Source organism: Cataglyphis hispanica, chromosome 21 (assembly GCF_021464435.1).
Source record: "Cataglyphis hispanica isolate Lineage 1 chromosome 21, ULB_Chis1_1.0, whole genome shotgun sequence".
Classification (NCBI taxonomy): domain Eukaryota; kingdom Metazoa; phylum Arthropoda; class Insecta; order Hymenoptera; family Formicidae; genus Cataglyphis; species Cataglyphis hispanica.
In genome coordinates this window covers 2804560-2819081 of record NC_065974.1, presented here as the reverse complement: position 1 = coordinate 2819081, position 14522 = coordinate 2804560, and the positions used below count along the sequence as shown (strand labels likewise).

General features: G+C 35.5%; 2 protein-coding genes across 11 annotated transcripts in view; both read left to right on the top strand.

Moving 5' to 3' along the window:
• LOC126857270 (uncharacterized) overlaps positions 1–14522 on the top strand; it is a 203536-nt gene that overhangs the window by 112898 nt on the left and 76116 nt on the right. For 2 of the 10 annotated variants that reach the window (XM_050606509.1, XM_050606516.1), the window contains one exon: positions 7099–7294. The exons of 5 other annotated variants lie outside the window; for them this stretch is intronic. In XM_050606509.1, coding sequence (XP_050462466.1) covers positions 7099–7294 — 196 coding nt within the window. Of the gene's footprint in view, positions 1–3128; positions 3384–5939; positions 6078–6576; positions 6710–7098; positions 7295–14522 lie in introns of those variants that run through there. 3 more of the 10 variants (XM_050606517.1, XM_050606519.1, XM_050606518.1) reach the window with 3 other exon arrangements.
• The window catches only part of LOC126857277 (ITG-like peptide), a 295970-nt gene that overhangs the window by 220297 nt on the left and 61151 nt on the right, over positions 1–14522 (top strand). The window lies entirely within an intron of this gene.

The following is a 14522-nucleotide window of genomic DNA, read 5'->3' as shown; positions in this document are numbered from 1 at the left end:
ATTCTTAATTTCTCGGAAATTGTTCACCGTGTGATATCTCTTTAATGTGTCAATAAATTCATGCTTTAAACGCTATGCGAGACTCTGCTCGAATTAAAATTTGAGTATTTTAATTTTAAGCATTAATAGAATTTTGAAAAACAATCACATATTGTCCTTTCATTAATTTTTTCTATTTTTTTAAACATTATATATTTTAAACATTTTTCTCGAGAATTGAAAACTTTCATGCAACTACATTATCATATTTAACTTTAACTGTCTTTCTTGTATAAACAGAATTTTATCTTAGACCATAAATAACATTTATCACTAGTATTTGGTTCTTAACAGATTCCTCGGGAATTATAATTTAACAAAAAAAAAAAAGATCACGTAATAGGAGATCATAGGTTCCCTATGAAGTAGTTTTTCATCGTATTTTTCTTATCAGACTTCTTAATTCCCAGACTACGATTACCTACCTGCCGAATCGCTGCATGTTTTTCGATGTTATTTTGCCATGCGGAGAATTCGTTTGGTTCCATTAACAGGAAGACGAGAGATGAGAGAACGAATCGCGGAGGGTGTAATTATGGTGCTCGATCTTGACAATTAGGAACCCTTAGGAGCTGTCGGTAGCGAAATAGAGATCCATTTAGCTCCCGCAACTTCCAGCAGTCTTTATCTCGTCCAATCGCCTCGCGTTATTTGTCGGCGTCTTCTAATTAAGAGAGAATTCGCGGATTTTTTTCCTATTCGGGCTGAAAATGTCGCTGTTAACTGTCAAGCGATGGATTTTTCAACTTTAGTCCGATTTTGCATGCATCGACGCGCAGTCAATAGTTTCTAATTTGCTATTTAATAAGGCGATAAGACTAATGTTGAGAAATCGATACATGAGAATTCTTATCACTCAGAAAGCCCAACAAAAAATATCGAGCGTAATTAACTCCCGTAGTGCTGACTTCGTTCATGAAAAAGCACGTGATCCGTCTCGAATCGTTCGGTTAAAACGCTATTTTGCCAGTCAGGATATTAATAAATCTTTTTTAGCGCCGTGCGCATTATATCGCGGCGCGATTACACGCGGTTGGTGTGCGTTCGTTAGCCGGTTGTTCGGCTCTCCGATTCGGAATAGCGTAGCAAAACCGGCGTGATTTGGTGACAGAACCGATCCCGCGCAACGCATTCGTTTCGGTATAAAGTCGAGGTAATGGCGAGAGACGTTTCGCGGACGCGCAACGGACGCGCCGCGACCGCTAATGCGATTACCGTCTCTCTCCTAGTCAGCAGGAAACAGACATTGTCTCGCGTCGCCGAAACGAATCATCTAGGGTCGCCGCAGAAATCCATTTTCGGAATCTACAGTTAATGCAAGACCTACAATTATTTTTTTTTTTTTTTTAAATGTTCTTTATGGACTCAATTGTGTGTTTCCTTATTTCATTAAATTAATATTTCCATGAAAAATGGAAAAAAAATTCAAATATTTTTGTTTAGAACGTTAGATAATAATCGACAATCTATTTATTTGAATAAATTATTTATTTTTTATAATTATTAGTTCTACAAGTTTTTACTCCAATTTAATTGTTTCAATCGTTAAAAATAAAATTATTTTTTGTTTTTGCTTTTTATTAAAAAATAATATGTGCCATCTTATTTATGTGAATATCTACATCTATGTTCACGTTTCTTATATCTAGAATTATGAAATATGTTATTAATAACCTGATTGATAAGACGATAATTGTTTAATTAAGCGGACAAACGATGAAATGGTGAAAAATTGCATAAATATTATCCTCGGTCTTTTAACTCATCACATTTAAATATTCTCAGCTGTTTCAGACTTGCGGCTCGTGCAGAAGCGTTTGCTTAGTGTTTGCTTAGTTTGTCAAAACCGCGACGCGTAGAAGCCGCAGGACGAAAGTTATAAATTATGATAATTATCGATGTCAACCGCTCTCGCGCGACTTGTCCAGTTATAACGATATTTTATCATTATTAAGTTAAGTAATCGCAGTCTTTTTATCGCTGCTTATATTTTGATTATTTTAAACTAACAATCACCCATTATCGCAAACAATTATTTTCTAATTAGTATAATTATAATGCTTCCTATATGAACGTGATATATCATTCGTCTGACAATTTCGAGATAAATTTTTTTACCTGAAGAATAAACCCTTTGAAAAGCGCGATCGACCAGATGAGACATAATGTTTCTGGAATGTCTGGTATGCGTAACGCTGTCGCGGTGGCCTCGTCACTTTCGTGACTTATCCTCGGCCAGGTCTTTCTAACCAGGTTTCTAGGAATCACGGCTCTTGCCGACCATCTTCGGTTACCTTGTCGAAAGCGCCATGTAGGGTCTCCCTGTCGAACGGTCGAAGAGGGAGCGAACGCGCTCGCACGGCTTTAGCCTCGACCTTCGCCTTCCGTCGCGGAATACGATTTACCGCTCCCTCCGGTAGTCCTTTCGGCACGTCCTAGTCGTACGGTATTGACGGAGTTAAATATTGGCTATCGCTCAAAATACAAACGCGATTACGCTTTGCGCCGGTGACTGCACGTCGTTGTCGTGCTAGTTGGGTGACTTATTTATGGACCACAAAGCATCGGTTTCTGCCTTCGACTGTCGTCTCTCGTTCCCTTTGCTGACTCGCCGTCAAAAGACGCGCTCTTGGTATATCTTACGCGTAGTTATCGGCTCGTTTCGTTTTCATTGTTTCCGACAGTTAATAAAACCTGTTTTTTTAATAGAAATAAGTAACTCCGTTCTTACTTATGTTTTAACGCGTCGCATATTTAATTTCAATATGATGTACTGTCAGTAAAAGTAAATAATAGCGTTAGCGTAAATTCTATACAATAATCCAGATTATACGCGTGTTGTAGATAAAAAAAAAATAGAATTTATTTTTATTTCTATCTCACGTGATTATTTATTATATCGTATATTTTTTGAAAATTGTATAGACTATGAACACGTTATTAAACAAACATAGAAATATTCAAATTGAAATAACTGCGTATATTCTCTCTGGCATTATTGCAAGAATCAATAGCGCTGTATTACGGCACTGAAACGAGATCAAATAACAGATGTTTTCCACCTCCGCTAAAATGCACGCGTCTCCCAGATTATGACGAGAAAGCCGGCCAGAGAGGCCACTGAGAAAACAGCAGCAAAGTTCGTCCCCTGCTGTTCGAGAGACTAATAGACACGCCATTATGACGGAAGCGGGAACCGCCTTAAAATTGCACCGCCAGGGTTTCTAATCGCGTTTTCCTCGAGACAAAGGGCATCAGTTGTGGAAGAGGATATCCCAGGTGGGACGAGGAAGTGGCAAGAGAGAGAGAGATGGGGAAGGAAGGAAGATGAGACAAAGAGAAAGGTAGAGAAAGGGCGAGAAGAAAGAGAGAGAGAGAGAGAGAGAGAGAGACGAGGAGAAACGTGAAAAAGTGGCAGGTCGCGTCGAGGCTCGCTCAAGGTGGGAACAAAAGCCACCTTTTCTTCTTGCTCGTCTTCTTCTTGCTTTTCTTCCATCGTCTCGTTCGTGAAGAGAGAAGCGTTTGGTCCCGCGCTATGTACAAGGATCGCTCTTGGGATTCACCATTGTGACTTCTTGCACGTATGAAAAACCACAAACCGCTGACGTTATTTCGCGGCCGCGAACACGAAGGGCCTCTCTCCCTCTTTTCCCCTCTTAGCCGCGAAGCCCGAGTCGCGTAGGTAATACGCGGGAACCTCCTGCTCCCTTGTTACCCCTGATTTCCCCCTGGACCCGCTCTGTGCTTTGATTCGATTTTTTTTTTCTTTTTTTTTTGACAGCACCGCAGAATCGCGCATCGGAATGATGCTCTCGTTTCATCGACCATCTCGGTCGAATCTGTAGGATTATTATGGCCTCGCTTATCGATGGATGCGAATGAGGTATCGATTTGATAAATAGCAAACAGCAATCGTCGTGAAATCAAAGTTGAAAAATGGAATAATAATTTATTATAATTGAACGCGCGCACAATTATCAGTAATTATATTAATGTAGCGTTATAATCTTTTTGATAAATGATATTGAGATAATCAATCGTTTATTACAAATCGATGCTTTATCGGTTTACTTATCAAAATAAAATATTGATTTTACTGGAAATTAATTAATGAAGACCGATAACCGATTTTAATAAAATATATTTTAATTAATCTTACATTCGTGACTAAATAATTTAAAACGGTAAATATTTTCGAACGGAATTCAGGTTGCAACATCTGTTGCGATCTACTTCATCTCGATCGATTGATTTTCGAATCGCGCTCTCGAAAGTAAATGAACGTGCTCCTTTTTCCCTCCTCCGTAGCGACACGCGCGCGCCAACGAGTCCCCTGTCGTATCCAACAGGTGACAGGGGAAGTCCTTAATCGCGTCATGACGTTTTCATATCGGGAATCGCGCGAGTCACGTCGCTTAATTGCCCGTGCGAATTATTGAATGCCGGAGCACCGGCCGATTGCGCGCACGGCACGCGTTTATCTTTCGGGAAACACTTCGGCGTACTCGTGAATCGGAAGAAAGAGAGCCGAGTCTATCTGACATTATTATTAACGCGCCAGAGAACGAGTGACGACGAGTGGCGGGTTTACTGTCGATAACGAGCCATCGAGGAGAAGACGAGTTCTCCATTCAGAACGGCCGTATGCCGTTCGAAAAATCTCAACCGACAAATGACAGATGGTCACGGCTCTCCATGATGGAGAGGATAGGAATCTATCGCGGGGAAAGGGACTCGTAAGATGTGAGAAGTGCCCGGAGCACAATAAACAATCCGCGGGCATTATTCGTTTCTTTCTCTCTGTCTCTCTTTCTGCCTGGAAAAATATATATAGGTCGATGTACATATATAACGTCAGAACGAGATGACGACTGAAAAAATCTAGCCCTTTCTATATTAAATAATGTACGTTTATTTATTTTATCAACGCGTTGTTTACTTGCGTACGCTTTCATAATGCACATGTATGCCAGTTATAATAATGCTACATTAGAAATGGAAATAGCATTTTCACTTTACATTTATCGATTTTTTGACAGCAGCTTTTAACATCCATATGATAGAAATTTATAATATATAACGTACGAACAAAAAAAGAAAAAAAAAAAAACAAAACAAAATAAATTTACAAGCCATTTTCTTTCTTACTATTTGCGTAAGAATTTTGCGATAAGTGAGTTAAAAATAGAACAAACATTGTTACTGACAGAAGATTAGCTAAATAAATAATGCAGAATAATTAGCATCAAGAATGCGCGATTATAAGTTAACCCTTATCGGTCGCTAGCTTTTCATACGTGATTCTCACTAGGTTGTAGCTGGTTTCGGTAAATATGCGAAATCTCTTTTAATCAAAAAAAATTTTTATTAGATATTACTTATTTTTTGAAGGTGTATTACAAATATATGAGTTTAAAATAATTATTTATAAGTTTTTAACGTATGATATTTTTTGAAACAATCTCCAACATGAAGGAATGGTTTTCTCTTGCACGTTTCACAGAAGTATACCGTTGTTCTTCTTCCTCCAGGCAACTTACGATTCGAACATACTAAACAATCGTTATAATTTCCGTTATGAGTTCGTTAGTAATAAATTTTTCATTATTAAAATTATCGAAATTTTCACTGCTATCATCACTATCGAAATTTCTACAATTTTCTTTATTCATTTTTGGGCTCAATATATTAAAAATTGAGTACAAAAGGCAGTGATATGTCAGTTAAGATGTCAATTGCTCCGTTACTGATGCTTAACTCACAAGTCAATCGTGCCCGCATTTCATAAAACGCGAATTTTGACTGGTTCGCTCGTTGTCACCTCCCACGTGACGTGCGACCGCAGCGACAAAGTACTGTTGTCACGTGAGAGGTGACTTACGACCGTTAAGGGTTAAATACAAGATTGCTTCAAGCGATTCAGAAATATCGTAATAATTCTTCCGTTTTAATAATTCTTCCGTTTTTCTGATATTATTTATTCAAGTGATCTGCGAAAACAGTTTACAGGTGTCGCGAGAACGATATTCGAAAAGGAGGTATGTGCGAAGTAACAATTCATACCGAATCGTTTTAGTTATTATAAAATTCCGATTACCGATTAAGATAAAGAGTTATTACACGATAAATTAAATATAATTTAATTTATCATGTTATAAATTTTTGATTTTAAAAATGTTATAAATCTTCGATTTTATTTCCGGCACATATCAATGGAAAAACAAATTAGTTATTAAATAGAATATTTGTATTTTTATTATAAAATTACCTTTGATTTTTTACTCTCTATAATTAAATTCTAATTTTACTATAATTTTTCATATTTGGATTTTTACGACGACAATTTAGATCTGTTTACAACGAATCACGTGGAAAATACGGTTTAATAAAAGATCTTGTTCGTGTATGTTGTATCGAAACGTACGATTGATGGTTCCATGATTTTGAGCATATTTGTTAGACAGTTGCGCTGGCACGTCTGCCTACCAACTACAAAGCTGCTGACATGGTATCATTGGCAGCGTGTCGGTATGACGATCCAGACGAGACGTCAATGGAATATAAAGCGTCGTCCTTCTTTGCGAGTGCAGCCAGATAATCTACCGCAGATTATAATTCGCTACGCGTTGAGCACGTTTTTAAGTTCATTCACGTCAAGTTTAATCGGAATGTGTGTATGTGTGTGTGTGTGTGTGTGTGTGTTTGTTTAACTGTGGCTTCGCGAATTAATAATTTTGGATTGGTTATTCATATTTTTATTTTGATATTTTTGATTATTTTGTATATTATAAGATAGTTATTTTTTTGATGAGACACCCTGTATATATATATATATATATATATATATATATATATATATAATTTTGCATAGTTTATTTTTTTAAACTGAAAACTTTTTTAACTTGGTTATGACAAGTATAAAATGAATTATAAAAACAGCTGTAACATCGATAAAACTTAAACCATTGCTAATACATGAATTATTTTCCTCTTATCATTATCTCGCAATAAAATAACCTACATAATTAACTATACTATTAACTTATATCTGATTGAAAGGCATATGAATGGAAGAAGTCGTTTGACCGGCCGACTTGGCCAAGATGCGATCAGACGGATGCAGAAGAGCTTGTAAGCGGTGAACGCAATGTGAGAGACGCGGAGAAACAGAAAAGGAAGAGAGAAGTAAACAGAAATATCAGGAGAAATGGGAAGGGGCGACTTTACAAAAAGAGGAACAAAAAAGATATGAGAGGTAAAGACTCCTTACGTTTTGAAAACATTGCCGAGGAATCGTATCGGTACCTTCGCACGATCTCCAATGAGAAACCGGAAAATGATAGAAAAAGCATGCGCTCTCTCGTCGGCGCCACCTTACGCTCGGCGGCTTCTTAATTTAGAGATGCCGCTTCGTGAAAATATTCTATCCCACACCCGTGGAACACACCCCGCTTCCCTTTCGCCACTCTGTTCTCCCGATGCCCTCCTCGTTATTGCGCCGTCGACTATAGAAACGCCGTAAACACGTCGCGGCCGCCGGAGACGGGATAAAACGTCGGTTTTATGCGAAGGCGTTACCGGACGAGGTAGATTCTCCTCCGTGATAGAGACATGTTTTCAGGTATTACCAGGCCGTGGACAGGTACGGGCTCTTAGAGCGGCGTTACGAGCACCTTGGAACGCAAGCTCGCTCTTAATCGGGAGACATCGGGTTCTCCGAGTCGCCCGAAGTTTCTTACCCGTGTGTCCTCATTTCGACGAATTATTTTCGTACTCGCATGATTAAGGTTGTTCGCGCGCGGTAATATAACGAAAATGAAATCATTGGTTTTAATGTCGATAGTATTGATGGAAAACATGTGACTACACATAGCTGCGTATAATTATATAGAAAATAGTTAAAGTTGAAAGGAAAAATCTTAAAAAGATACATATTTTGCAGCGTATATTTAAAATAAGGAAGAAAGAATATATATATATATATATATATATATATATATATATATATAAAATTATAAATAATTATTAAATAATTATGAATACAACATTGTTTTTCGCAATATGTATCTCGATTTTATTCTTGCGATACAAGATTAGGTCAAAGTTTCAAAGAAATTTTTGTTGTTTTGTCCATAGCATATTCAGGTATCTCGTGATTCAGGCCTGTATTTTTCTTTAGCTTTTAATATTATTCTTTTTCGATTTGAATGGACCATGGGTCAGAGGTTAGTCGTTTGTAAAGTCTATGCGTAACCCGACTTGACTACACAGGCACGTCCCGCGGGTCGTAGCCTGCTGTTTTTATCTGACCATATTTTAGAATGATTCTACGCTTAATGTTCCCGCATCAACTCGCCTCGCATCTACGAGGCGATACCGCGACCACGGTGACAACTTAACCCGGAGAGGTTGTCCACGCATGGTGCCGTGGTTGTAGTTTTACGACCGTGTCGAATCGTCAACTTCCCGGGGATGCGTCTTCGTACCATGCGACGTGCGTGTAACCCCAGAAAATCGTTTCAACGCAATAATGTGATAACAACTTTCACCATCGTAGTAAAATATTTGGCGTAAAAATTAATTATTTCAAAAATATGAAATTCAAGAAGATATATTATTATGGGAACACATTGAAAAGAATTAATATATTATTTATTAAATATATATATATTTTTTTTAAATATTTAAACGCTACATAAACCTAAAACAAACAAGTTTAAGCGTTTTATAGGAACGAATGAAAATTTCTTTTTTGTATTTCGTAATTATGCTATAATCTCTGAATTTATGTGTACGATAGATTCTTTCAATCAAACTGCAAAATTTTATCCGAGACAAATAATTGTACAACAACTAGGTTTAGTTATGATCCGTAATGTAATACCGAACCTTTTGTAATGATCTGAACTAAATCATTGGCGGGACGGTAATGGATTTCCGAGGATGTGGCAGCCGACTATTACCGATTAGATTGATGTGCCATGGTTGTATCACGTCATTATCTAAATTATATTACATCAAGCCGGTTGATACTTCATCGATCCCACTATGAATAATGACGATTTGAATCGGTTGACCTCGCATAACATATCGCTTTTTCGCGGCTTATCGCAAATATTGTCGGTATTACATGTTATATAAATCTGTTGCCCTTTTCCGCGGAGATTCACACAGTCGAGAATAAGACTTTATTGTGGATATATTAAGAATAATTTTCTTCCAAAACATGATGTGACGCGAATATATTTAATGCATTTTCCATTCACACGTATAATGCTTGCTTATAGTCAGAAGTAAGACAATTTGGAGTTTTATCGTTGCTAAAAAGAAATAGAATAAAGACGCTAGATCTTAAATTTTATGTATTCAATTAAAAGTACAAGAACTTATAAAATTCAAATTACAAGAAAAAAAAATTATAAAGAATTATATAGAATTTAAAAATAAAGAATTTCAAAAAATTTTGTATATTAAAATTAACATTGAAAATAAAAACTTATATTAATCAGATTTGGATAAATTTTATTTCAAATAATAAATCATAATAAATGAAAAATAAAGAAAAATTAAAAGCTTTATGTGTAGCAAAAAGAAAATTATTTGGCAAAACTAAATTATTATTTTTTTTAATAATTAATAAATTTTATTATTATTTTTTTTTTAAATTTGACTAAATCAACTTCAATTTTTGTTTTAATAAAAATTTATTTAGCTTTTGTGTGTGTATGTGTGCGCGCGAGCGGATCCAACCATAGTATATCGATAATTTGATGTTAAATTTTGTCATGTTATATATCATGTTATTGTAAGTCGTAGGCAATAATGTCTTAGTAGATATCACTGTGCGTCAACAGTAAACATTGAAAATGCGAAAATATTATTGTTTATGAGTTAACAAAGGACCTTCAACCAACGTTTTTATTTATGTTTGTTTGAAAAGTTCTTTTCAAGAGTAACTAATCGTGTAACAACTTTCAGTTATTAGTATAATTTTCGATACTTCGTATCTTCGCTTTTTGGAGTTTCTCTAAAATCAGTAACAGTGAAACAAAGTTTGGTATAAAAATAATTTTAAATATATAAAAAAGCTTGTTATATATCATCCACAAAATGAAAGCGAAACGAGTTAACCTCAGCGTAAAACAGTGTAATGAAATTAAAGAAAAATATAATAATGGTGTCCCGATATCTAAAATTGTTGCCCAGTATAGAATTGTTAAGAGATCCGTTTACAGGATACTGGAAAAAGACATATCATTGAAAGTAAAAAGAAATTGGCGCCCAAAGTATAAATTATTGCGTGAGATATTGTGTACATGGTGTCAAGCGGAGCGTGCAGATGGGAAAACAATTTCCTATAAGCTACTTTGTTCTAAAGCGAAAATATTAATAATAAAATATGGTGTCAATGGACCAAGAACAAACAAGGAGCTTTATAATTGGCTACATAGATTGATCAAATATAACGATAACGTAAAGTTTCATGTAAAATCTAATATAAAGTCTAATGTAAAAAAAAGTTATGCACAACTGGAAATGTATTTAATTAATTGGTTGTTAAAGCAGATTATATCATCAAGAATGGTTGGATATGAGTGTTTTCGAAAAACAGCATTTCATTATATAAAAAAGTATAATATCTTATTAGGCAGAAAAAATCGCTGGCTAAAAAGATTTACAAACTGTCATAATATTCTGATAAAATTAATTAAAGAAAAACCTCAACATGATAAAAATCTTAAATTTAATTTTTATTGGGATGCTCAACTATTTAACTGGCTGCTAAAGAAGACAAGTTTGAGAAAAAATATTTCATTCAATATGTTTATAGATAAAACATTAAATCTTATGCACGACTATCAACTCACCAAGTTAAATAACGGAGATAAAGATTATAAAGAGAAGAAAAAAAAATCCTTTTGGTTGTGGAAAATTATAAAACGTCATCAGTTAAGGATACGGCATAAGATGCCTGAGGCTAAACAAAGAGATGAGAAGAGAAAAACTAATCAATCTAATGTAAAAGGAAAAAGGAAAATGGAAAAAGAAGAAAATTCGACTGAAAAATCGCATAAATTAAAGAAGTTATTAGTAGAAAATGTAAAACCTGGCTGCAGTTTTTGGTAAGAGGACATTGTTTCAGTTGCATCAGAAGACTATTGAAAATATGATACAAAACATGGAAGCAGAAAGGTTCACTGAGATTAATAATTTCGTCGATACATTTGATTACTATGAGTATTTACAATCTTTTGACACTGAGGATGTAGAGAACGAAGAAGCCAAAAAAGACGGATAATCTAATAGAATATTTTAATTCTTATGTAAAAGTAGATATAGATATAGATATAGATATAGACTTGAACTTAATTACGATAAAATTGTTTGACAAGTTGTTTAAAACTTTGCTATATTAAATTTTTTTTCTAATTGACGAATTGAGTATATATTAAAAATGATAAACATGTAAAAAAATATATGTAAAAAAAATGGTAGTTAGCTCTCAATATATGTATGTGCAAAGTGATATAATTTGTTGCATTATATAATATTTTATGTAATATAATACATATTTTTTTATTTAAAATTTCTTTACAGTTTTGTCATCGATTGTTTTTGAAAATTATTGCTATTTTATTATAACTCTTATGACCATCACACAATTTGTTATTAAAAAAATGATATAATTAAATCGATATAAATGTTGTCAATGATACTGTAAATAAATTTAGTTTTTTATATAATTTTGTAATCATAACAGTAGTATTACATAATATTGCTTATCAAATAAATAATTCCGATCTATTAGTTAATTTTTCGATATATAATAATTAATTGAAGCAGAAAATTATGAAAATGAAACGGCGACATTAAATATAATGTTCGAGTTGATATTGCAAGAAAAATATTAATTGATACATATTACAGTAGTTATTACATATTACACAGGTTTACAATATTTCTTAAATTTTGTAAAAAAATCTTTTTTTAATATTTTATATTTATTCCTATTTATTTATATTACGACTGTGACTTAGCATGCATTGCAATATATTATCTTCTTTAATCAACTCTTTCACTTTTAGTATAACTGCAGAAAAATGTAAATAATTATTATTGTACATATTAGTGTTAGATTATTTAAATACTTTTCATTATAAAAAATATACATGAATAAATATTCGACTTACTCTTGTTTGCAAGAGTGAGTATTAAATTTTAAATAAATAATCTTTCATTATTCCATTCGTCAGATACATCATAATAGATCCAATAGATATTAAAATAATATTAATATAATCTTACTTTTTAATGACACGAAATTAGCATTATACAATCCGGAAGTGCGCTTTCATATTTATCTACAGGCTAACTATTCAAAATAGACATTTACATCATGAAACATGTCAAACGAAACTTGTCGATAAACTAGATATATTTTATCTAAGATAGCATCTATCAGTGACTTTCCCAAGAAGTTGCAACAATCGGCCCTTTTAGTGCCATAATTTCGGTATCTCGCGAACGGTAAGATCGAGCGCGCGAGAAAAACAGATTGATTGCCGTCATAGCGCGAAGTTACTATCGACATGGCAATATACTAATAGGTCACGGTATCACGACATTTTATTGTTAACGTTTAATGAGATCACTGATATCGATCATAAAGGTTACCGCGGCAGATAGCGGAGGCTAAAATAACGCGATGACCTTTACGATCGCGTGTATGATATCGACATAATGTCCGGCGATATAGTACCACTACCGATTACGTTACTTTTTTTTTTTCACGATTTAAACCTGTTTCGCGTAAACTGATTATCTATGCACCGCGATCGGCATGCTCATCTTACGCAATGCCGTTCCACCACGTGGATTTCATTGTTTCCTGAGTTTCCGTGAGTAAAAATTATCTCCATTATCTCGACGATTTTTTTTCGCAATCATCGCGTTGCCATGCACAAGCAGACTCGTGTTTCGTTTTTTAAATTAGCACACACAGCATTGTAAAATATGCTTTAGGAAGAACAAATATAATCCAAAATATTAAATAATCTTTTTCATCTTAAAAAAAAAAAAAATTAAAATAAATATATTTAAATATTTTTTAGAATTTTGATTACTAACAGCTGTGTCGATAAAGCTTTTTACGATGTTAAGTTGCAATTCAAATAACTATATCGCGGAACTCAAATCATGCACTGGCGTACGCAAATATGCATTCCGCAGCGGGAACCATCGTCATTGTGGTACTGCGGAACGTAAACTTTCCATAACCGTCTACGCAAATGGATCTAGTCTGCATTGCGCTTTAACGCGTTCGCGCGCGAACGCACTAACACGGTTGTTAGATACAGGGCGTAGATAGGTAGGTAGGTAGATCTACTCTCCCTACGGTGACTGCCCGTCGAGAGCCGATGAACCCCGTGAGCTCCGAACGAAACCCCGGAGGTTGAGGCGGCGAGGTGGCGGCCCCGGGGCGTCGGGTCACCCAGATTTCAATCTAGATACAGCATTCCACGGTTAATTAGTACTGGCTGACTGGCCACGAGCTCCGACATTGGGACGAACTCCTGCTACGCGTATAGACTATCCGCAGCGCCCATCGTGAATCACATGCGACGAGTGTACGTGTACACGTGATAGGTTCGACGACGAGACGCTCATGTATATGTTACACGCATACGTCTGGTTGTTACACGTGATGCTTTTCGTATCTGTATTTGCACGAGCCGGTAGCCGAACACTGCTCGACTCGTCGAGCATGCGAAACGATCGATATATATCTGACCGACTGGCACGTTCGCGGCACGTCGATAATTCGACGGCAAATATAGTAGTCTTTATTTCGACCGATTTTAAGGCGATTAAACGCGAGCCTTCTCTGACTGATTTGAGTTTCGGATATGAAGATATTTTATCGCGGATCCTGCGTAGCGTAGATTACAGAATTTAATTTCAAATCGAGAATCAATCTTACAACACGATCTATTAAATTAAAATAATTGATTGATCGTAAAAATTATATATATATATTTCTTACCTGTGAAAGTCGTGAAGATTTACCCACGATTTTGAAAACATATTGGTTCGATCGTGGAACAAAGTTAAGACCGAGAAAAAAAAAGGATTTGCGACCAACGGCAGCGCATTGTCGTGTGCCAGGAAACGTTAGCGAGAGGAGAAGCGAGATCGAGAGACGTCGATCGATCGATCGATCGATCGATTGCACGAACAAAAACGTCCCGCTCAAGATGCGAGAAATTTCTCGCCGTCGTGTTTTCTTCCTTGTTTCAACACGACGGAGAGCAAGCGTGCGCGAATAAACGAAGATATACGCGCGACACGCGAGCACTCTCACTCTTTACCCAGAAGGTCGCGCGAATGCAAGAACTGCGATTTAATCTGTCCCGCGGTTCTGCAATAGAAAATTTTTTTTCCGCTTACATCGCGCACTTGATAAATCTTTCCAACTTTAATTG